This window comes from Ictalurus punctatus, chromosome 21, assembly GCF_001660625.3.
Source record: "Ictalurus punctatus breed USDA103 chromosome 21, Coco_2.0, whole genome shotgun sequence".
NCBI lineage: Eukaryota > Metazoa > Chordata > Actinopteri > Siluriformes > Ictaluridae > Ictalurus > Ictalurus punctatus.
In genome coordinates, this window is record NC_030436.2 from 2,091,816 (window position 1) to 2,116,187 (window position 24,372).

At 41.6% G+C, this 24,372-nt stretch overlaps 1 protein-coding gene across 8 annotated transcripts in view; it reads right to left on the reverse strand.

Annotated features, from left to right (window-relative positions):
* Positions 1 to 4,393: 4,393 nt before the first annotated feature.
* Positions 4,394 to 24,372, reverse strand: part of eif4g3a (eukaryotic translation initiation factor 4 gamma, 3a) — a 65,122-nt gene continuing 45,143 nt past the window's right edge. For all 8 annotated transcript variants that reach the window (XM_017450498.3, XM_017450493.3, XM_053674026.1 and 5 more), the window contains 15 exons: positions 23,315 to 23,419; positions 23,080 to 23,215; positions 22,494 to 22,597; positions 21,557 to 21,647; positions 21,340 to 21,445; positions 20,373 to 20,575; positions 18,900 to 19,015; positions 11,035 to 11,207; positions 10,787 to 10,912; positions 9,422 to 9,503; positions 9,105 to 9,203; positions 8,646 to 8,792; positions 7,021 to 7,102; positions 6,560 to 6,706; positions 4,394 to 5,384 (listed from right to left, as the gene is read on the reverse strand). In XM_017450498.3, coding sequence (XP_017305987.1) covers positions 5,203 to 5,384; positions 6,560 to 6,706; positions 7,021 to 7,102; positions 8,646 to 8,792; positions 9,105 to 9,203; positions 9,422 to 9,503; positions 10,787 to 10,912; positions 11,035 to 11,207; positions 18,900 to 19,015; positions 20,373 to 20,575; positions 21,340 to 21,445; positions 21,557 to 21,647; positions 22,494 to 22,597; positions 23,080 to 23,215; positions 23,315 to 23,419 — 1,899 coding nt within the window. In that variant the 3' untranslated portion in view covers positions 4,394 to 5,202. The remainder of the gene's footprint in view (positions 5,385 to 6,559; positions 6,707 to 7,020; positions 7,103 to 8,645; positions 8,793 to 9,104; positions 9,204 to 9,421; positions 9,504 to 10,786; positions 10,913 to 11,034; positions 11,208 to 18,899; positions 19,016 to 20,372; positions 20,576 to 21,339; positions 21,446 to 21,556; positions 21,648 to 22,493; positions 22,598 to 23,079; positions 23,216 to 23,314; positions 23,420 to 24,372) is intronic.

The window sequence follows — 24,372 nt, forward strand, 5'->3', positions numbered from 1 at the left end:
TTGATTATTTCAGCTGAGTAAGTCTCAGTACATGCTCAGCAGCAGCAGAGCATATCTAATCCACCAAAACTGAACATACGTACATTCCATGCCATGTCAGTATAAGCTGATTAAATTCATAAAACAATTGTCAGGAGTTGAAGAAGTTACAATGATTTTTAATACTGTTGTCTGTCTGTCTGTCCGTCTATCTGTCTGTCTGTCTGTCCATCTATCTGTCTGTCTATCTATCTGTCTGTCTATCTATCTATCTATCTATCTACCTATCTATCTAGCTACTTATTTACCTATTTATCTGTCTGTCTGTCTATCTATCTATCTATCTACCTACCTATCTAGCTACTTATCTATCTATCTATCTACCTGTCTGTCTGTCTGTCTGTCTATCTATCTATCTATCTGCCCCGTCCCAAATTTTTTTTAGATGTCTTGGCCATGGAAGTCAAAAACGACCTTATTTTGTTCTTAATATGGTACATTCACACGGTTTAAACATTTGATATGTTTTCTATGTTCCATTGTGAATAACATATGGGGTTTATGAGATTTGCGAATCATTGCATTCTGTTTTTATTCACATTTATTTACATTTTACACAGCGTCCCAACTTTTTGGTAATTGGGGTTGTACATTCACTCAAGACATAACCGACTGTGTTTGCATGAATTCACGGCCAGACCTGCATTTTGACATGATGTGTGTACCGTCCAAGTGTAATAAGCTACTAAAGAGAATTCAATTTAGTTCTCGCACTATGAGGCACCGGGGGTCTCCCTGGCCAGGCAGGAGACATTTATTAATTTCTTGTTGTCTTCATTTTATATATATAAATAAATAAATAAATAACAGTATTAAAAATCAATTTAAACTCAAGAAAAACCAACACATGTGTTTCTATGCATGCTGTGAGCAACTCGCCGTACCTGTCATTGTGCAAAATTAAAATCAATATTAAGTGAAAATAAAATAGCTTTGGCCAAGCTGCTTAGTTACTGAGGCAAATGGTTAAGCTACTGTCAAGCTAATGAGGGGGAAAAAAAGTTAAGTTAGTTCTTTAGCTATTTATATCTAGCGACTCCCTAAAACTGAGAAACATTACATTGTCAAATAAATACATTTACCAGAACTTCTGTCTGTTTGAAGCACCTGTCCTCGAACACCTCTCCTGTCCTCTGTCCAAACGGTTCGCAACCATGCTGCCAAATTCTAATTCGGTGGATTGGAGTTGAGAATGTAGACAGCTAGGATGGGCCACTTTGCCTTTCCTTTTCCAACGCCATGTCTAACAAATGCCTTAACTATTTGATTCCTGCTACCAGCCTTCGCCCAAAGGTCATTTTCTCTTTTACGTTTCCCCTTTTTAAATCTGGCCATGATGCCTACTGCAGCCTGCTAACAGCATGCAGATCTTAATTGACTCTTGAGCTTATCCCCCCTTTGGTAAGAGTTCCAGCAGTCTAGAACTTAGCACACTATCTCTGGAAAATGACTGAGAGTTTACCCTTAAGAGATCATGGACCTTTTTTTTTTTTTTTTAAAACAAACAAACAAACAAAAAAACATTCGGTAGTGAAATACATGGCAATATTTAAATATGATTTGATAGTAAATTTTATTGAATATCAAACATCTAAAAGGTGTGCGTCGTACCTGACACCTAGTCAAACACTTTACAGTTGGTTATATCAGTGGTTTTCAAAGTGGGGGCCACCAGGGGGCGCCCAGGGGGCCTCAACAATTTGGTGTGAAAAATAACACGCACACAATCAATTCCTAATGTAATGTAATGTAAAGATGTAATTATTAATAAGTAAAAAAAAGGGGGGATATTTTCAGAAGTCTGTATTTTTAATGTGTTTTAAAGACATCTTGTTAAAAGGGGGCCTCGGACAAATGTTAATGCGAGTTGTGGGGGGCCTCGCCCTGGAAAAGTTTGGGAACCCCTGGGTTGTTTGACTGTAAGTCATTCCCTTCAAATGCTATTGAAGTTAGAAACGCGTTTAACAATGTCGTATGTAAGTTTAGAGACGGTCCCTTAATTTCCGCACATCTGCGAATGTCGACCGTCCGTCACGCCAACTTTATACCAGTTGTGTCGGAACGTCTTCTTTCTATTTTATGAAGCATATTGTTCAGATATTGATATATTTATAGATACAGTACGGATATTATAGCATTAAAGCTACTGAAATGTGTTACCCTGCTTTATTCAAAGTCTATAAGTTTAAGATCCTCAAACTCATTCAGGTGGTGTAAAATATTCTCCTTGTTCTTACAGGTTTACTGTTACTCCTCCAGTTTCTGCAGGCTTTTTCCTCATGGAGAAGAAAGGAGGTGGACTCAGAGGTTTGAACCAGTGCACAGTAACTGCTCAGATTGCTGTTCTTGGCTGGAGTGAAACCTGACGTGGTCTTCTGTCGTCGTAGTCCGTCCGCCCTGAAAGCGAGTGTCGTTGCGTTCCAAAATGTTTTTCTGCTCACCACGGTTGTAGAGAGTTATTCGCTCACCAAGGTTATTTGAGTTATCGTAGCTTCCCTCTCAGCTCGAACCAGTCAGGCCATTCTCCTCAAACCTCTCTACAAGACAAGACGTTTCCACCTCCAGAACTGCCACGCACTGGATGTTGTCTGGTTTTTGCGCCATTCTGTGTAAACTTTAGAGACGTAAGTGTATGAAAATCCCAGGAGAGCAGCAGTTTCTGAAACACTCACCACCAACCTTTCTGGCACCAACAGCCATGCCACAGTTCACGTCATCGTTTTCCCCTAATTCTTGTTTATGAACAAAAACAAAGCTCTAGACCTGTATCTGCATGATTTTATGCACTGTACGTCTGCCACATGATTGATCTATTGGATAATTGCATGAATGAGGTGTTCCTAATAAAGTGGTCTATGTATTATATATAACATACACTTACAAAGCACTTTAGTAGGAACACTATGCTAATACTGGGTAGGGCCTTACTTTGCTCGCAAAACAGCTTCAATTCTTCATGGCATGGATTCTACAAGACGTTGGAAACATTCCTCTGAGAGTCTGGTCCATGTTGACGTGATTGCGTCACGCAATCCCTGCAGATTTTCCAGGTGCACTTGCATGCTGCGAATCTCCCGTTCTACCACATCCCCAAGGTGTTCCACTGGATTCAGGTCTGGTGACTGGGAAGGCCACTGAAGAACATAAATCTCATTGTCATGTTCATGAAACCAGTTTGGGACGACCTTTGCTTTATGACATGGTGCATTGTCATGCTGGACGGAGCCATTAGAAGATGGGTAAACTGTGGCCATGAAGGGATGCACGTAGTCAGCAACAATGCTCAAATATGCTGTGGCACTCAGACTGATACTGATTGGTATTAATGAGCCCAATGTGTGCCAAAAAAAAGAAAAAGAAAACATTCCCCACACCATTACATCACCACCACCAGCCTGGAATGTTGACACAAGGCAGGTTGGTTCAATCCATAGGGTCATGCTGTTGGCACTAAATTCTGTCCCTTCCATACGTGTGCTTCATCGGAAATCGAGATTCATCAGACCAGGCTACGTTTTTCCAGTCTCCAGCTGTCTAGTTTTGGTAAGCCTGTGAGCAGTGCAGCCTCAGCTTTCTGTTCGTGGCTGACAGAAATGGAACCTGATGTGGTCTTTTGCTGTAGCCAATCAACCTCAAGGTTTACAGTGTTGTGCATTCCGAGATGCTTTTCTGCTCACCACAATCGTACAGAGTGGTTATCCGAGTTACTGTAGCCTTCCTGTCAGCTCGAACCAGCCTGGCTGTTTTCCTCTCTCATCAAACAAGGCTTTTCTTTCTACAGAACTGCTGCTCACTGGATGTTTTTTCTTTATTGAACCAGCTACAGACTGTTGTGTGTGAAAATCCCAGATGATCAGACATTACAGATACTCAAACCAACCCATCTTGCACCAACAATCATGCCACAGTCAAAAATCACTGGGATCACATTTCCCCCCCATTCTGATGGTTGATGTAAACGTTTCCCGAAGCCGCTGGCCCCTACAGGCATGATTTTATGCATTGCACTGCTGCCAAACAATTGGCTGATTAGATAATTGCATGAATGCGTAGGGGTAAAACCATACCCAAGTCTACTGAAAGCCAAGATCAACTGATTAAACAGGTGGAATCAGGTGTGGCTCCTACACCGAACATTTACGGATAAGACTGGACACACCTGGTGTATCCTTCTTACTGTTGGTAATCATATAGTAATAGTCACTGGATCAGAGTTCCATAGAGTTCCCATTTCTTATATAAAGAAATCATTTAATTTCAAAAAGGTATTATAGAAAAGCAAATGTGTAACATTGACATTACGAAAAATCCGATGCCCATTTAAAGAAAAGAACAAAAACAGTGCATTCCTCAATCGATTTCATGATGTTTAATGTATTTACAAAGTTTTACATGTTCTCCAATAGGCGTTTATCACAGGCAGTCAGGGCCGCCATGAAACGGTTTAAACTTGCATTAGTAGCATTTGCATCGAAATCCTTCAATTCATCTAGTGTTCACAATCTTCAGGAAGTTCTCCTATTTGTCAGACCAATGCATTCTTGCTTAACCTTTCTTGTGGTGAGAATTTACCCACATTCCACACTGAATAAAAAACAAAAAGGAAAAATAATAGATGCAATTATATCGGTTACTCGAGAACAACATGACCTGAGAAAAGAGTCAGTTTTTTTTCCTGCATCTTCCCCTTTATGCCAAAATTGTCCTTCCCTCCAGGCTTGTATGACATGAAATTCAGGAAGGGTGAGTACATATTTCTTAATAGCCATTAATATTAAGGTATTTCTGTTATTTCTATCGACATTCCTCTTATTGTGAAGACCTGCAAATGTTAAATAGACTTTATTTGTGAATGTTTAAAAAAATAATAAATTAAGAATTCCGTAACCTGTTTCTTTTAAGTTTCTTCTTTAAAAATAACAAAAAGGAACAAAAATTGTCAAAATTTAAACCAAAAAAATATTCTCTCTCTATATATATGATACAGGGGTTTTAGCGCCCCCTTACTTCCAGAATGGAGCATTTCAGAATTTCCAAAATCAGGCGCTACACCTTGTGCCTGGCCATGAGTGAGAGCGTGTGTGTGAGTTCAGAGGGTACAGTTTTCCATTTGTATTGGCAGCGTGCCTCCACGCATCAGTCGGTGGCCGCCGCCGCCTCACATCAATTGTCCTCCGACTCTTCCTCGGCCTCTCGTAACCAGGTGAAGAAGGCGGTGACGGACTTCAGCGCTATGCCCTTTCCCTGCTGCTCAGCTGGGTCTTTACTCGTTTCCCACTTGTAGAAAGCATCCTCTGAAATCACGTCCTCATCGTAGAGGCAGTCAAAGAACATCCGTAGCAGATCTGCAAAGGCAAGGAAAAGATTAAGAAAAATGTCAAATTTAGCCTTACAAGTTATTTTACTTTTCAATGTCTAAAGTAGAAAGAGAGAGAGAGAAAAAAAAGAGCAACACATGAAACTGAGGTCAAACAAACAAATACCAAAAGAATATTAAAAAAAAAATAAAATAAAATGCAAAAATTGTACCAAAAATACTACTAAATAAATAATTAATTGAAGAATAAAAAAAGCACTAAAAATATATTCCAATATGCAAAAATAAAGCAAACAAAAATAATTATACAGTATTCATTAATTTTAAGAAATGCCTTAAAAACCTACTGCATGGTGCTGCTTTAATGATAACGTGTGTGTGTGTGTGTGTGATATTACACCGTTGTATTGAATCCAAGTGGTCAGAAGGTGTTGATTAATTTACATTACATTTACGGAATTTGGCAGACGCCCTTATCCAGAGCGACGTACAATTATCTCCCTCTCTCTCTCGCTTTTTTTTTTTTTTTTTTTAATACAACTGAGCAATTGAGGGTTAAGGGCCTTTCTCAAGGGCCCAGCAGTGGCAGCTTGGCGGTCCAACATCCTCACCACTGAGCTACCGCTTCCCAATAAATTAATACATTTTCTATAACAGTAGTTCTGACAAATCAAATCAAATCACAGGTCTATATTAATGCACTCCTTCGAATACTGTAAAGTTCCTATAAGTAATAACTCCTTCACAGAGTTGTATGGCTAAAAATAAACAAATAAATAAGATCGATAAAAGTTCAGCTTTGTGTAAGAAGACATTAATGGAAGGAATGCAGTGAGTTTTCCTCCTTGGGAAAGTTTTCAGGACAGAGTCTTGGTGAAGTTCAGAGCACTTATTTCGTCTCATTAACTTCATGAGTGAGGAAAAAAGAGAGGCGGGTGAGGGAATGACTGTTTATAGCTGCTATAAATGTAGGTGATGACAGGAACTAACCTGTTTAACAGACATTAAATGTGGCTATAAAAGAAAAAAAAAAGTTAAAAAGCAGTGTCGTTCATCAATATATTCAAAATTCTAAATCACTGGCATAAGAGGAATGTGGCATAAGAGGAATAAAACAGTATGGGATGTGCTGTTATTACACACACACACACACACACACACACACACACACACACACACACACACACACACACGGCCACTTACTGGGTGGTTGATCCAAGGTCACTATTAATGCTTGCAGTGCATAAAGTGCTTGTAACTGACGTTCAGTGTCCGAGTTAAGGTACTTTTGTAACACAGGGAGGTGCTTCTGTATGATGGCTGTATCCACTTTGCAGGACGTATTCTCATCTGTGCAAGAGAAGTAAAGCCAGAGAAAACATTTGTCCTGTGGAATGTAACCAGTGCTGCCAGTCTACTAAACCCGTCACGTTAACGCGTGCTCATTACGGTCTGCAAGCCAGCCGCTGCGTCTTAATGAGGTGTGCTTAACATGCATATTTAAAAGGGATCAGGACGTAATTATTGCCTAACTGTCAGCTGAGATGCTTAGGAAGCTAAAGAGGGAGAGAAATAACATTATGAATCAAAAGCACAGTGTTGCATGGAGGAAGTTTGCAACCGGGAGGTTTTTTTTTCCCCGACTGCATAAAGAACATACTCACCTCGAACAGCTGCCTTACACACTGCAGTCATTAAAGCTCTCAGGAACGGGGAAGAGCTCGTCTCAGATTCCTCCACATTGGCCTACAAGAGAGGAAATATATTATTTTATATATGATGTGTTTTTTAGCAGGACATTTATAAGGAATAAAACACAACAGGGTGTGCTTGTGTTAGAAATGAATCAATGCTGGGGTATGATGTGGCCTGAAGGGAAGCAGTTACTGTTAACACAGTAAAGTTTTAGTTTCCCTCAACCTGCTTGATCAATATTATATCACTGCAACTTGACAAAAGTTTTATTTTATTAATGAACGACACATTGTACTTTTTAAGTGCTTATAGCTGCATTTAATGTTGTGGAGTGTCCACGTAACTAGGTACTTCCTGTTGCCTCTTACGTTACAGCAGTTACAAACAAACATTCCCTCACCAGCCTTTCTCTCTCTCTCCAAGTTAATATGACCAAAAAAAAAACATGCAGTTTGTCATGTGACAGACACAGCAAGTGTAAACTCCTGTCTTCCGCTCGTGTGTGGAACTAATTTATTACGCATCCCATCTCGAGCACATCGTTGCTAATTCCAAAACGGCACTTTAGAGCTAGTAACGGAGGCTTGAGCCACTGACATGCAGTTATTGGAGAGAGAGAGAGAGAGAGGGGGAGAGAGAGAGAGAGAGGGAGAGAGAGAGAGAGAGGGAGGGAGAGAGAGGGAGGGAGAGAGAGAGAGAGAGAGAGAGAGAGAGAGAGAGAGAGAGAGAGGGAGAGAGAGAGAGAGAGAGAGAGAGAGAGAGAGAGAGAGAGGGAGGGAGAGAGAGAGGGAGGGAGAGAGAGAGAGGGAGGGAGAGAGAGAGAGAGAGAGAGGGAGAGAGAGAGAGAGAGAGAGAGAGAGAGAGAGAGAGAGAGAGAGAGAGAGAGAGAGAGAGAGAGAGAGAGAGAGAGAGAGCGAGCTGCTACTTCCGGTATAAAATTTTATCAGTGCACAGTTTACAAAAGTTTACAAACTGCAGTTGTGTCATCATTCTACACAAGAGACATCATCTTTACAAAATTGATGTGTTTTCCCGCCCTCTTTTGATTGACAGGATATAATCAGCCCTGATCATCGGGTGTTTTTAAACCATCAGCCGACAGCGGGGAAAATAGCCTTTATGGGCCGGTACGTCGGTGCATCTCTAATGCTGCCCCCCCCCCCAACCAAACAAATTGATAATTGTTCACCAGCGTATCACACATGCTCTTTCGCACTCTCCTTTTCTTTTTTTTCTTGCTCTCAATCTCTCCCTCACTCCAATAACTGCATATCAATGTCTCAAGCCTCCACTTCACCTGGTAGCCACATTACTACCTCGGGTGCACGTCAATGTCATGTCATGTAATGTGTATAATATATATATATATATATATATATATATATATATATATATATATATATATATATATATATATATATATATATATATATATATATATGCGCACACACAGAGTTCCCTTTGCAAAATACATAATCTTTATTTCCTAAATCATACAAATTTGCACATTCGAAAATCGTGTGTGTGTGTGTGTGTGTGTGTGTGTGTGTGTGTGTGTGTGTGTGTGTGTGTGTGTGTGTTGGCCCAGCTTTACCTCAACCCAGTCAAATATCTGCTCATCACTGGCCGTGTCCTCTATCAGGAGACGCTCGAGTTGTCTGTGCAGCTCATCCGGGGAGAGACTGGGCATGGGAGGAGCAGAGTGGGCAGAGGAACAATCAGACAGTGTGAACTGCAGCTTCTGGAAGGAGGAAAAATGGAAGAAGAAAAGATTTACAACCACAAAAGGAATGAATGTTTGTGCACATCACATTTTTATTTTGGAACCTAGTGCACTTTTGTGAATTGAAAATAGTGTCTTTTGCAAAAACAGTGAAGTCCTATCTTTCCGGGGAAGATCTTTAGGCTTTTTATGTTGTGTTCTTTACTTGCAGGTACGAGTAAACACTGCAGTTTGTTTGTACCTTGGGAACGCTGTGAATACAAAGTGACGTGTATGTCTGTGACCATGTGTGAAGTATGAAAGAACTACCTGAACACCCTGCTGGCTCACCTGCTCGGAGATGAAGCTCTGGAGCTCCTGCTCTTCTGACAGGAAGTCACTCCAGTTAAGCCCTGCCTCCCTCCATAAAGCCCCCACTTTCTTATGGCCCTGGGGCAGGAAAGGATGCATCGACACGATTAGCCGTGGACTGACTTGACCGAATAGCCACAACAACGTGTTGCTAATGAGGAACACTTTATAAAATGTAGTCATAAGGATTCGTCTGGGTTTCGAAAAATGCTGCATTCTAACATTTATACATATTTTACACGTTCCATCAGGCCACAAAAACAACCATTTAAACATAATAATGCTAAAAATCTTACCATTTGTTTGCATAGTAGGTGAAGTATTTCCACCATTAGGTTGCTAGCTCTTCCAACTGGGAGTAATGATTTACTTATTTCACTGCAGAAGACAGAAAAAAAACTACTTTATTATTGCAAGTCACAAATGTCATAACACACAACGGGGCATGCTGGGATAGGGAAATAATAAATAAGGGTTGGTGTGATGCACCCCAAAGCTGGTTATTCACGCCCGAACGGGTCTTATTCCTCTTACACCACAACGTTAACAACTGTAATAAAAAAAAAAAAAAAAAAAAGGACACGCTATACTTTATCCATTTGTAGTTACAGGTCCAAAACAATTTAGTTCCTGTTATCGCTTACGTTATAACAGTTACATCATTTTAACCCTTTCTGTCCTGAAGACGTTCTCGTTTCACGAGTTACAGCTTTACCTCTGTCTGTTAAAAAGTGTCGACACTGGAGACTCCTAATGCTAAATAAACATATCTTCGCAGAAAACGTCACTAGATCAACGAGTCATCCGTTTACGTGAAGCGCCAACGATACGAGTCCCTGTGAATGAGGTTCTAACTTTATCCAGCCGATTTTCCGTGTTGTGATGGACTTTTGTTTCGGTGTGATACTTCCGGTTTGCCATCTCCAGTTATTTCAGCAGACACGTTTATATCCGTAACAGCATCTATCGAAGGAGCATCCCTACGCAGGAGCGTCTGGGCTCCGATGCACCAGTGAAAACTCGAAGGCGGCGTCTTGTCAGGAGGACAACGGAAGTTAAACTGCGTGTGGACAAAGTTAAATGTTACTGAGATTAGCTAGTGGTTTGATAGCGGTGTTCGTTGGACCTAACAAGCAGCTGACAAGGATTACGTAATGGCTTACTAGCATGCCAACATTAGATACCGTTTATAACGGTGCTTTGCACAGTCGAATAACTATGCTCATACTTCAGAGTTAGCAGCTAACAAAAGATAAATAATTTTGTACTTGAACAAAAGTAGAGGTTTTCTATTTATATTTCCACACGCATGAACGTCCATAAATACTAAGGAATGTCCTTAGGCATGCAAACTTAAAGAACTGCGAGTTATTGCAGTTAGTGGACAGTTTCTATTCAGGAAAGCTGAGTCACTGCAGGCATGTTTTAGCTGGTAATGTCTTCCTCACACAGGTCTCCTTAACAATAACAACAACAACAACAACTCTTGTTGTTAGTACTTTTGATACTTTCAAACATTTACAAGAAACTGCTTAGGAATCAAACCAGAAGTCTCGCACAAGAATAGAAAGTATGCACTATTGTTTACTTGCGTGTTGCAGAATGAGATGGATACAATAACAGCTATTTGAACCCTGAGCTTGGTCGTGTCTTGATCTTACCTAAAGAGTTCTCTCATGGGGATGCCTCCTTCTTTGAGCAGAGGACTGAGCAGCTCAGCCAGATACAGCCAAATGTGAGGAATGTCTATGGCCATGTCATCAGCCATTTCCAGTGTGTCCGCCAAGCTGGAGAGCACAACAAAGCACAAGACTCATTTTCATACCCTCTGTGTATGCGAGATACGCGAGACGATCTGTGTGTAGTGAAGCCCAGGGAAGGAATGTGTATGTGTGGTTTGGAAGCGTACCCTGCATATAGCTCAGCCCGTTGTAGGCTCCCTCTGTGGATCAGCTGGTAGAAGAGTTGCCCAATGTGTTCTCGGGCCATGTGACTCCGTTCCAATGTGGACTCCACCCCCACCCGCACAAATACAGCCAGCTGAGATACCTGCTTCAGCTCCTCCACACACTGTACTGCCTCCTACACACACACACACACACACACACACACACACACACACACACACACACACACACAGAACAGTGATCATTTATCAAATGCCCACATATTAGTGAGGTAATAGCTGAATAATTCCGCATTAAATTGCAAGGAGATATAATTTACAGATTCTCACAGGATGTAGCACAACGAAACAGCAACTGCAGCAATGCAAGTGTTAATTTTTATTTATTTATTTATTTTTTTAAATGACTTGACAAGAATAAAATCACTCTCACCCTTGTCAGGATGTCCAGGCTAATTCAGAATAAAGTCCATGCCTGGTTGGTGTGATCAGGGCTGTATGGTAACAATTTATTTTAGGATCACTCGTGCTCCTAATTACAAAAATTTAGGAGCACGGTTGAAGTTTAGATTTATTTATTTATTTTTAAAAAGAGATGGTAACGTTAACGTACCACAATATAACACACAATTATGACAGGATTTAGGAACATGGTGTGAGCCATGACAAATTAATTTACCTTCTGATAAACTACATTTAATATTTTCAGGTAATTTTACAGACTGTATGCAAAAAAACAACAACAACAACAACAACAACAACAACAACGTTAACCTGTTCCACCTTGTAAACAAATACAATAAACCTCAATGTTCAGTGTTTGAAGTCGGCTCCTCTTAAAGCTACACTATTAGGCATTTCCCAAATTCTCCAAAGCCAATTCTCAACCCGGTGTGTGTATATATATCTGAGTAATCTCATATAGGATGTGATTAGGCGAGTTCATTACTGATGCTCCGATCAGGATTTTTACAGCTGATAGCCGTTTGTCTTCTTGATCGACCGATACCGATCCCGATACCGATCTTTTTTTTGTTTAAGCTTTAAATCAGGAGGTCTGTCATAAACAGTTAAATGTAAGCTCTCTGCTCATGGTCACTGTTAATTGAATTAAAATAATAGCAATGAGAAATACTGTTGGCTAATATTTATTTTTAAGTATCGTGAACAATAAAGAGTCCTAATTAAAAGTAGACTATCACAAACATGATCCATATTAGGAAAAAAGGCTAATAGCCTTCTAAGGAAATAGCAAACTAAGCTTAATGTCAAACTGATATTAAATGCAAACTATAGTAATTAAATATCATTTTATTTATATTTTATGAATTTATTATAATGTCTATTTGTTATATTAAATGATTTATTTATAACTAAGCACATTTTCTGTCTTTACATTTTATTAGGTTTTTTCTTGTTTATCGGTTGTACAGTGTTGCCACGTCTGCTGATAATATTGTGTGTTTTGGGTGATTAAATCAGAATATGAAAACTGGAGTTTACTTTTCTAGTGATATCTGGCAACCGTGAGCTTTAAAGACGTGAACTTGCTGTCTATTAGAGTTGGTGAAGGGTACTGTATGTTTACTACTCTTGATTATGATTGGCGTAATTTAATAAAGAAGTTTGAATTAAACCCACCTTGTAGCGTTAGCATTATTATTAAATTTACTCCGCCCGATGCCGCTGTGTCTACACGAGCAGGTCACAGTTGCAAGTTCAGGTCATTTTGCGTGATCAATAAAAGATGGCGGTTTGTGAGATCGGGAAGTTGAGAGAAGCAGATGATGTACAGAGTTACTCTTTTCATCATAAAGGTATTTACACACTTGTTTGTTTGACTAAGGAGATGAAAAGCAGTATGAAAGTAACTGTTGTGCATTTTGGACTTCCTGTAGTTTTTATTCCTATTGCATTATACAACTCCGAACAGGCCACTCGCACCGGTGCGAATAAATATTTATTCGCAGTCGCACAAAGTACTTTTCAGTCGCAAACGCGAGTGAAACGGTCGCACTGTAGAGCGCTGGTGATGCAGCCCAACATGAACTGGCGGGCCAAAGTGGATTTTTTTTTCCATATAGGAGCACCAGATAATGCATATTATTCTCCTTATAACCACAGCAATGCGTCAGCATATTGCACTTTTTAATTTGGTGAACACATCACAATTTTTAACTGTTTATCGGTACATTTCCTGTTGTGGAACTTGTACTTCATGGCCAAAGGTTTGTGGACACCTGACCATCATACCTGCTGAACATCCCATTCTAGATTTAGTTCCCCATTGCTGTTATAATAACCCCCAATCTTCTGGGAAGGCTTTCCACTAGATTTTGGAGCGTGGTTGTGGGGATTTGCTCCTTTAGCCACAAGAGCATTACTGAGGTCAGGCGCTGTAGTTGCGCCAAGTCATCCCAAAGGTGTTTGGTGGAGTTAAACCTACCTAAGGCTGTGTGCAGGCTACTCAAGTTCTTCCATGTCAACCTTGGCAAACTATATAGTCATGGACCACGTTTTGTGCACAGGAACATCGTCATGATAGAACGTGCTTGGGCCACTTAGATCCAGTGAAGGGAAATTGTAATGCTACAACATATAAAGACAGTCTATACAATTGCGTGCTTACACCTTTGTGGCAACAGTTTGGGGAAGGACCCACATATGGCTGTGATGGTCAGGTGCCCATATAAATTTGGCCATATAGTCTACACTCAATGAACACTTTATTAGGAACACCTGTACACCTACTCAGTCGTGCAATTATCTAATCATGTGGCAGCAGTGCAACGAATTAATAAAATTACGCAGATATGGGCCCGCAGCTTTGGGAAATGTTCACATCAACCATAAATAGGGGAATGTGATCTCAGTCATCTTTGTTGGTTTGAACATTTCTATAACTGCTGATCTCCTGGGATTTTCACACACAACAGTCTGTAGTTGGCGCAATAAAGAAAAAAAGAAAAACATCCAGTGAGCAGCAGTTCTGCCTTGTTGATGAGTGCGGTCAACAGAGAATGGCCAGACTGGTTCGAGCAGGCAGAAAGGCTACAGTACCTCAGTTAACCATTCTGAGTAAAATTGTGGATCAGAAAAGTGCATCTCGGAATGCACAACACGTCAAACTCTGAGGAGGGCTACAACAGCAAAATACTACATCGGGTTCCACTTCTGTTATCCAAGAACAGAAAGCTGAGGCTGCAGTGGGCTCACCAAACTGGACAGTTGAAAACTGGAAAAACGTAGCCTGGTCTGATAAATCTCGATTTCTGCTGAGGCACACAGACGGTACGATCCGAAACCTGCACCAACTACAGGAATCCATGGATTCCAACCAACCTGTCAACATTCCAGGCTGGTGGAGGTGGTATAATGGTGTGGGGAATATTTTTTTGGCACACACTGGGCCCGTTAATACCAATCAATTGTTCGTTGAGCGCCAGAGCGTATTTGAGTATTGTTGCTGACCGTGTGCATCCCTTCATGACCATTTTCTCTGTAGCCACTTATGGCTACTCCAAACAAAATGCACCATGTTACAAAACAAAAGTCTACTCAAGCGGGTTTCATGAACATGACAATGAGTTCAGTGTTCTTCTGTGGCCTTCCCAGTCACCGGATTGTAATCAAATAGAATACCATTGGGATGTGGTAGAACACACGTGAATTCCGGATGACTGCCAGAGACAGTGCAACAGTAGTGGATGACTCATACCAGAAAAGTCACGAGGAGTAACTCCCCAGTAACTCCCCACTCGCCAGATAGGTTGAGAAAATAAATACCAATGAAGTGAAGTGGTGACATGAGCTGAGTGGAGGTGATATAAGCCACTGCAGAGCTTCAGAGATTCTTCTCACACACTCCCAGTGACCGGGAACTCTGGTGGTCATCTGGAATTCACATAACCATGGTTACATTTGTAACCAGCGTTCTGTTTCATTCCTCCTGACCGCCAGAGACAGTGCAACAGTAGTGGATGAGTCATACCAGAAAAGTCACGAGGAGTAACTCCCCAGAAAAGACCAGGTGTCACTGGTGAAGCAGAGCCAAGCCCACATCCTGGGATGAAGCAACGTTGACATTACAGATTCTCGAAGGTACAGGGAAAGGACCTTGTTGCCTAAAATTTGGAGCATGCGGTGTTCGCACTTATGTTAGTTGCTGAGTGGTCACGGACAACTTCATGTGCCTCTCCAACACCTCTGGCACACCTGGACCAAAAATATATCCTGGAATGGTGGGAAGCTCTCTCAAATGTCTTTTTATACTCTGACAACCTTGCTTGAACAAGCCAAACCTGCCTGCGAGTGGTCAAGAGTGTTGCAGGGGGACCGCCCAGTTCTCGCGTCACGTGGCCCACGGCCAGCAAGGCTGTCTGCAGAAATTGTGGAACAGAGAGATCCCACTTTTACAGATCCCAAAGAGTTAGAAGCAGCCAAAAATATATTGGCAGATGGTGTTCTCAGCTCGAGCAACATAGGTAACTGACTCCTATGCTTTCTTCAGAAGGGAATCTGTGCGGCCACACCGAGTGCTAGGACATCGAACGTTCCCAGGTAGTGCCTCGTCCGGTGACACCACCAATATGGCGACCGGCTGTTCAACCTCGGGTACATTCCGCACCCCGATGGATTCCACTTCTGCCATGGAAGCTAAGGGGTGAGTGGTCTTGGAATGCCTCTTGGCCATCCATGACCCTTTGAGGGCATTTGAGAATTCCGTAATAAAAGTCGTTACATGCAGATAGCAAATGAGTCATTAGGTGAAGGCCTGTGCAAAGACACACTGGACTGAACAGAGTGTGCAGGGCATTCATCCAGGCAAAGGCGAGCCACCGCCATCCGAAACACCTCCAATGTGTCATCCATCTGAGGTGGGGCCGACCCCGATGAGTGGAGAGAGCAATTATCAGAGCCACCGACTAACGTGGACCCCATCGGCTTGTCCCGAAGCCCAGCGACATCAGTGAGGAGATGGTCCTGAAAATGTGTTTCAGAAGCACATGTAGTCTCCTCGCAAGAAGAGTGCGAACATGTGTCCCCAATGGGAGCCATAGTAGAAGCAGGAACTGAGTCTGTTGGTTGGAGGGCCTGCAAGAGACGCTTCAGCTCTGCCATGTCTGAAAAAAGGCCAACCACCTTCTTTGATAACAGGTGTCCTGCCAAATGATTTCCCATAGAGCTAGATCTTCTTTTAGCTGAGGGAAGGCCAGTAGCTGCTAAGGCACGACATTTCTGAGCTATTTGCCTCAAACCCAAACTTGATTCTAAAGTCTTAGCGTCCCGGTTGTGGTCCAGTCCAGCCGAATGTGGCCGTCTCTCAGACACCGGGAGCAAGCTACAATGCGGACATGGGTCCGCGAGTGCTTCCTTCAGATGCCGAACACCCAGGCATGATGGGCAGAGATCATGCTCATCATCGGGAAGAAGCTCGTTAGGGCAGAGCTTACAATTCAAGGGATAGCCAGTGGAAATGGAGCTGAAAACCACAGACACCAAAGTGGAAAGCCTCTGGGTACAACCACAAGGAGAGCCAGTAAAAAAAATTAATTCAATTACATACTCCAAACCCCCGGATGAACCGCGAGGAGAAGAGAGGAGAGCACACGAGCTTTGAATAAAAAAATAAAGTCAAACACCACCTGCAGTTAGGACCGGCAGGCACGAGAACACCACAGTATACAGTATATAGTGCGAGACAGCAGGTTAACACAACTGGCTAACTAGACAAAGTGGGCAATATGCCTCGGAATAGAACTGTGAGGTAAGCGGCACACCGCGCAGAGAAAATCCCGAAGGAAAACAACACGCTCCACAGCAAGCGGCTCGTAGCCGCGATGCTAAGGAAAAAGCCTGTATTTACCGATGGCGAGCAATCCGGAAAACAGACAAGTTTTCCAGTCAGACAGCGCAGTGCCAAACGTATCACAACTTGGGAGGATGAATTTTCACTGCTCAGAGAAAGCTGCACTTGACGATGTGATGGAAAAAAAAAAATGTTCGAATTAATCCAAAAGCGAGAACCACGAAAGAGGTGGAGTGCTGGGCTGCAGTGGCTTAGATCACCTCTGCTCAGCTCATGTCACCAAGTGACTTCGTTGGAATTTAATTTCTCGACCTATCTGGCTGGTGCTGCGATCATCCACTTCTGTTTCACCGTCTCTGAATGAAACAGGAGATTCACAGTGTGAAAGTGCACCTGAAAAATCTGCAGGAATTGTGTGATGCAATTAGGGATGTCACGATACTCCATACCAAGGTGTGGTTTAAAAACAAAACAAAAAAAACAAAAACAAAACAAAACAAAAAAAAAACTTTAAAAAAAAATAAAAATAAAATAAAATAAAATATACTCCTAGAGAATATCCTCCTCTGACTAATACTGGCAAAAAGAGAGAGAGATTTTGGTTATCAAACACTGTCTGACAGTGACTAATAAAACATTGCTAAGTGCTAATAACAACAAGTGCTAAGGTGCACTCCGAAACGCACGCAAGCACACGCGCACACAAACACAGCTTATACTCTGAAAGCAAGCATTAGTTTAAATTCACTGATATGGTGTCAGGCCAGAAAGATTTATTAAAAGCATGAACATGTGAATAATTATTAGAGACGTTAGGCTACATTTAGCTGACAGGACACGGGGCTGAACGGCGATGCGTGGTGGCCCATTCGGAGGTAGTTTATAACACTGCAATGCGTTAGCAGCTTTAACAAATAACGCCAACATTACATGGAGCATAACGTTAGCTGGTTTCACGACCACAATGCCAGCTGTCTCAAACAAACATAACATAGGACCGTCTTTCAGGTGCTTCGCCAAATTCCAGGCGTTTCCTCGCTTTGCTTGAAATGAACGATAGCAGCGGTTGCAGCAACGCTAACTTTCCTTTCAACGAGCTTTCCTCCCTTTTCCTCTCAACGAGTCGGGGCGGAGCTAAACTTGTCGCCATTTCTGTAGTTTTTCCCGTGTGCTTGTAGTTGTTGTTCTTCACCACTTGTGGACCCGACTAAAACGCTTGCACGTATTTGCTGCCCCCTTCAGTTCCGGAAGAATTGCAACCTTGGTACCTTCATTACCAACGGTACCTAACCTACTGCAGAAAAACAAGTACCGTCACCTTTTAACAACGTTGGTACCGAAGTATTGGTTCTCGTGACATCCCTAGAGGCAATCATGTCAACATGGACGAGAATCTCAAAAGGAATGTTTCTAACGTCCATGCCATGAAGAACTGAGGCTGTTTTGAGAGCAAAGGGAGGCCCTACCCGGTATTAGTATAGTGTTCCTACTAAAGTGCTCTGTGAGTGTATATTAAAGAAAATCCAAACAGTTGTTTGCTCACCAGCATATCTTTTTCTCTCTCGAGGTTAATAGCACAAAAACCAAAACAAACAAACCCCAAAAAAAAACAACAACAAAAAAAAAAAAAACCACAGCTCGTCATGCTACAAAGAATCCAGAAAGCACAAACTCCTCTCTCCTGAAGACTCCTTCTGTCAGGAAACTTACTGACAGTTACAAAGTGCTGACCCCTGAGATTCCCTCCTTAAATGCCTCCAAAGAGAACACTATACCACAACAATACCTATACATTTTCTTTGTTAAACACCTTAAAAAAAGTTTACTATTAGAAAATCAATACATACCTTCTGATTTGAGAACTCGACCTTGCTGTGGTATAAACTAGTATAAAATAATGCTTATTTACGCTTAAATTATGATACTATCATAGTAAATACTAAAACTAATACAAAAATTCTAAGCTTTATAAGAAAGAGGAAAAAAAAAAAGAAAAAAAAAAAATAGCAAAAGATGCTTCAGACCAGAGTAAAAGTGCAGGAAAAATAACCAAACAAACCTTGAAGTCGTTAATGTGCAGGAACTCATCAATGATGGATTTAGACTTCCTCTCCATCTCCTCCTCAGACAGGGCAGGCTTTACTGGAACCACACTCGCTGAGCTTTCTTTTTTTACTGTTAATGGAAAGCGAGACAAAATTAAGTGTTACAATGTGTGATGTTTTTGGTTTGTGCATTTCTTCTCTTCTGAAAACGTTTATACAGACAGAGAAAGGGGTGTCTGGCGTAAAAAGAAAGACGGGTATACAGAAAAGAACCTCATCCTCACAGTTATGTTATGTATGGTGGAGGATCTGTTTCATAACCTTTTTTTTTTTTTTTTTAAACCCATCTTCACCAAGGCTGCCAGTAATTCTGCAGATGCATGTCAAGCACATCATCAAATCCCATGATAACCAAATGATAATGTTCACCCTAAACTTGAAGGAAGAAAACTAAGGCTTAAAAAGCACTGTGGAATGTGAAATCGTTAATACCAATAGCTTCATAGCCACGTTGTCTAATTTATATATAGTAGGGTGCAAAAGTCTTGCACATCCAAAGCAATGCTGTAGAGCAAAGATGCCTTCAAAAATAATGAAATTACATTAAAAAAAAACACAAAAAAAACCAAAAAAAAAAACAAACAAACAAAAAAAAAAAACACACCACTATAAAGAGCAGTAAACAGTAATAAACTAAACAACGTTGATACTTTGCTTTAACCCTCCTATTATTTTATGGATCGATTTGACCCATTTCCTCATCCGAGATATCTGAAATATAATCCCAGTCCTGAATTTGTAATGTAAATATTTCTTATGGCTGGTCTCGGACAAGCCGTAATAAAGCTTTACTGTTTTAAGCTGCTGTTTTTGTGTGTATTTAATCTGTGGAAGTCATTTTGAGCCGTAACATAATGGATGTAAACCCCCTGCACTAAGGCTTACTGAGCATCTTGGAAAATCTGCACAGTTCTACTGGAGACTTTGCCACATTGACTTTTTTCTTCTTCTTCAAAACCCAGCAGCTTTCCTCATGGTTTTTTTTGGATGAACAGTGGTCTGTTATATGTTGCTTTCTTTACTGACATACCCACACATTTTCTGTAACATCCCCCCGGACTCAATAAATGCAAAACTCTTATATAACAAAATATATACTAACAAATAGGTTGCTTAAGACTTTTGCACAGCACTGTACGTTCTACGGTCGGAGTCTTTGTGGATTTGCGTGTGCAGTAAATCGTTTGTTTCAAATAACTGCAGCGGTGTAGTAATTAATCTGAAGAAATGTCAGGGGTGGGTTTGATGAGAGGTACAGTTTAGTGCCTTTAGTATATTTGGTTGGTGCAAAGTGGATGCGATGAAGTAGACACCACAACCTGAAGAATTCATGACCGCTGAAGTGTCTTTGAGAGATAGTATGTGCTTAAATAGATAAGAAATGTGCGCGCGCATGCCTGAGCACACGAGAGTGTATGCTATCTCACATGGATCCCGGGACTGGCTGTGGTCCGTGCCGCTTCTGTCCTCGGGGACGCTCGTTTTGCGGGGTGCGGCTTGTGTCTCTCGGCAGGGCTCCTCTGCAGCCACACTCTCCACCAGCTCCTTATTGCTGCTGCTGCGATTGAGGAGCCTTGAGGGGCCTGAACTCTGAGGCTTCTCACTTCGCTCCCGACCACAGCTGCCTCGACTGAGAATGACGCAGACAGGGGGAAAGAAAAAAACAAAACGCTGCAGCTATTTTTAAAAAGATATTAAACAAGACAAAAGGAACCACAGTAAGGCTCAATTACTGTAAGTAAGAAAAGTGCAGAGAGGTTAACTGGGCTATGCGTGTGCCAGCTGGCCGAGTACGGAGGTAGAAAGGACACAAAAGTTGTCTTTTTTCAGAGACCCAGTTAAGAATAATGAATCGGGATGACCTAACCTCTCAAGCCAGTCAATTTCTGGCAAAGAGGCAACTAATGAAAGCCCGAGTGTTGAGCAGAATGCCTCCACTGTCTGCTAGCTTCTAACAAAACTACTATCTATTAAATATATATTACCAAGCCATGTTAACAATCCTAGCACCCACATGACTCAATGCACTCTAACCGCTCAAACTTAAAGTCACTGTTTGGTAGGTAACTGTCAGGTACATGGAAAAGAAGTCCTATTAATCACCCGGCAATGTCCATACAGCAAAATGAGGAGAAGATTCTCTTTATACATTTCAGTACTAGGTATTAGACGAACACTTTGTCTGACGGCAAGGTCAGAGATTTTACCGACAAGAAGTCGACTCTCTCGTTTGTTCAGTTATGAAAAAGCGCTAAGAAGATCCAAAAGGTCCCCAAGACTCAAGATAAGACGTGAACTAGGTAGCAACAGGTTGCGTAACAATTTAAAATAGCAAACCGTACATGACTGTCTTGCGTACTGTAACACAACTGGTGACTTTGGGAGAGTTATTACCTCACTAGAGGGCGTCTGGAGTCTGGGTCAGGGGTTTGGGCCGGGGGCAACGTGGACGACTGCAGAGCCGAGTAGCGGTTCAGAGTACTGCTACCCGAGTGCGACTCTGCAAGAACCCACACAAGGAAGGATAAATCAGACAGTCAAAAACACAAATTAAACTCTCGCATTTGAACAAAAAAAACCCCATGTGTCTCTAAAGTAGGTTGATACGCACCAGAATTGCTGGCTTTGGCTCCTCCACTGCTGCCCTTCACCCAACTGAGCTGAGCCCTGGGCCCCAGCTGGATCTTATCATCAAACTGAGACTGAAAGCGAAAAACAGAAACGGATAAATACGTCACTGAGTAACATGTGTTTACGTAGTGAAGTTTCATTTATCTAATCCTGAGGTCGCTTCAGAGAACAGCAATTTGCTTCATACCACTAAATATACTCCGATCGTTACATTTTACCTTCATCAAAAATGCACTGAGACATACTAAATCAAAAATACCATTTTTTCCCCTTTCTTCAATACTCTGATAAGAGTGTTTCCCTTCACTTAAGTGATCTGATAATGGGAAAACTTCACAGCTGATATGAATAAGACCACTCAGAGTAAAATGCAGGTCTTGAAGTGAAGAATGGGGAAAAAGTGCTTTAGCGTCGTCTCGAACGTTTTATTTATTAATTAATTAAATCAAGGAATTAAAATCAGCAGACGAATGTTTCCAGCAACGGCTGACTGAGATATGCGGTGTTCATTTGATCACAATATTGTACGAGGATTGTAAATACGAATAAACAGATTTCAGTTAGAAAGTCTTTCCAGTCACAGCGGACTGCTCAGCGTTTACTCATGCATCAAGCACTTTCAGGAGCGCTGGGTCCCAGGTGTGCGTACACCTTTAATGACTCTGCTGGAGTGACCGATCACAGAATAAGCAATTTCTGGGAGCTAGTCCTCATCCGCCCGTGGCAAAACCAATATTTAAATTGGTCTGTGGCTCCAGTTCTTTGAATCGCGCCAATGTATCGTGTTTTATTCCTAACTTAATCGTTCATGTTATCCATTTCTTCTCAGATGGTTGGAAGGATAAGTGTGATATACTACAGGGCTGCTCTGAACTGGTGCTGCATACATGAGATGAGCGGGTACATAACGAACAGACCTTGGAGATCTTGGGGATTTTTGTAGGGTCTATGGTCCTGCTGTTCTTGGTCATTGGTACAGTGCTCCAAGTCTCTTCTCTCGGACCGCGCTGATCCCTCGGTTCTGTAAACACCATAATGACATTTAAAACTACTGCTTTATAACCTCATTCACACACACGCACACAATAGAACCTGGCATGCCTGCTGTTGTGGCTTTATCTTTCCCTGGTGAAGTCTGTGTGAGGCTCAAGTAAAGCAAAACACATGCACAGGAAATGAATACTAGCTCCAAATATCTTCGTTTCTCATTTCATCCAAAGACAAACACGGGATAAGTAAATAAATAGGTATATAATGAACTAATTTACTGACTCGGTCGTGCCATCAAAATGAACACAGTGCCATTATATTCCTCAACCAGGCTGTTATCAACCTAATACAAACTTCGACGTAATGAGGTCATAGGTTGAAAAAGAAAAAAAACAAACCAAACAAACATGTACAGTAAGTTTACTTTACATTGTTTTTATGTCCATGAACTAAAGCCGTGTAACATAAGCCTGTCCTCAAACCATTTTATTAAAGCGTGATGCTGCTGCTGACCTGGCCTCCTTTTATCCTTGGACAATAGCTGCTGGTGGACCTTCCTCTGCTCTTCCTGTTCCTCAATCCGGGCCTCTTTATGGATCTGCTCGATGGTTTTGGGGCCCTGATCAGCCCTGCGCGACACCCAATTATGCTAAAAGCACAGGCATTTCACCAAGTTACACCCATTCACAAAAATGAGGCATACGAACATGACAAGCCAATGAACATCAACACACTAACAAATACACACCAGTCTCAGGTCGATCACGTCTTGTACCATGAAGCGGATTCGGGATGATGTCTTGCGCTCTTTGACAATTTTCTCCATCTGGTTGAAATACTGGTCCATGCGAGGCTATTCAAGGACACAGAGCACAGGCTAATCAAAAACACTGACTGGGTTGACTTCAATCATTTCTCACACACAAACGACTACCACAAACTACCACGAGGAGTTTCTTTACAACATGCAAACAAAAAGCCACAAACCACTCGCTCCTCTGTACTGTATCTGATTTTCTCTCATTGCGTTATAGAACATCGTTTGACCGCAGAGGATTTCTTACTTAGAAGTTCAATTCCTTTAAATAAACAAACAAAAACAACTGAACACATCTGCATATAAATAAAACCCATATTACTTCTTAAAAAGTAAAGCCTAAAGAACAAATGGTCCATAAACACCGACCTCCCTGAGCCAGGTATTGAGGCTGAGACTGACTACTGCCATACAGGCAGGAGCAAATATAGCGACAGCCGAGCTCAGCCAATCATAGGAAATGAAACAAACTCTCTCTCATCTGGGAAACATCTTGTTTGAGGGGTATAATCTTACACATGGTCACTGCTAGAAAATACTCAAATACACAAGTCTTTACCCCACCCCCATCTTCAAAGGGGAAAAGTAAACACTTTCAGTGTGGTCAAACTCGGCACTTAACCCTTAACCAATCGCAGCCTGTGCCACGCCTGTGAAGGGAACGAATAGCTGTGGAGTCGAATAAATAAAAAATAAAAAAAAAAACAAGGGAAGGTAAGCACATCGAAAGCGTTTATGTTCTTCACTGTAGAAAATGAGCTATTTGTGATGTTAAACACTTAGTATATGCCCAAATTTAGTTGTTCTAGTATATCAACACACCATACAGACTCTGATTTTAGCCCAGGGGTGTCAAACACGGGCTTGGACGGAAACACAATTTGATAAGTGGTGTGTTAAATGAGGTAGAAAGCTGAACTCTGGACTACTGCAGCCTTCCATTACTGGAGTTTAGCCCGTTAGCTGCTAACGATTAGAGTAGCCTAACT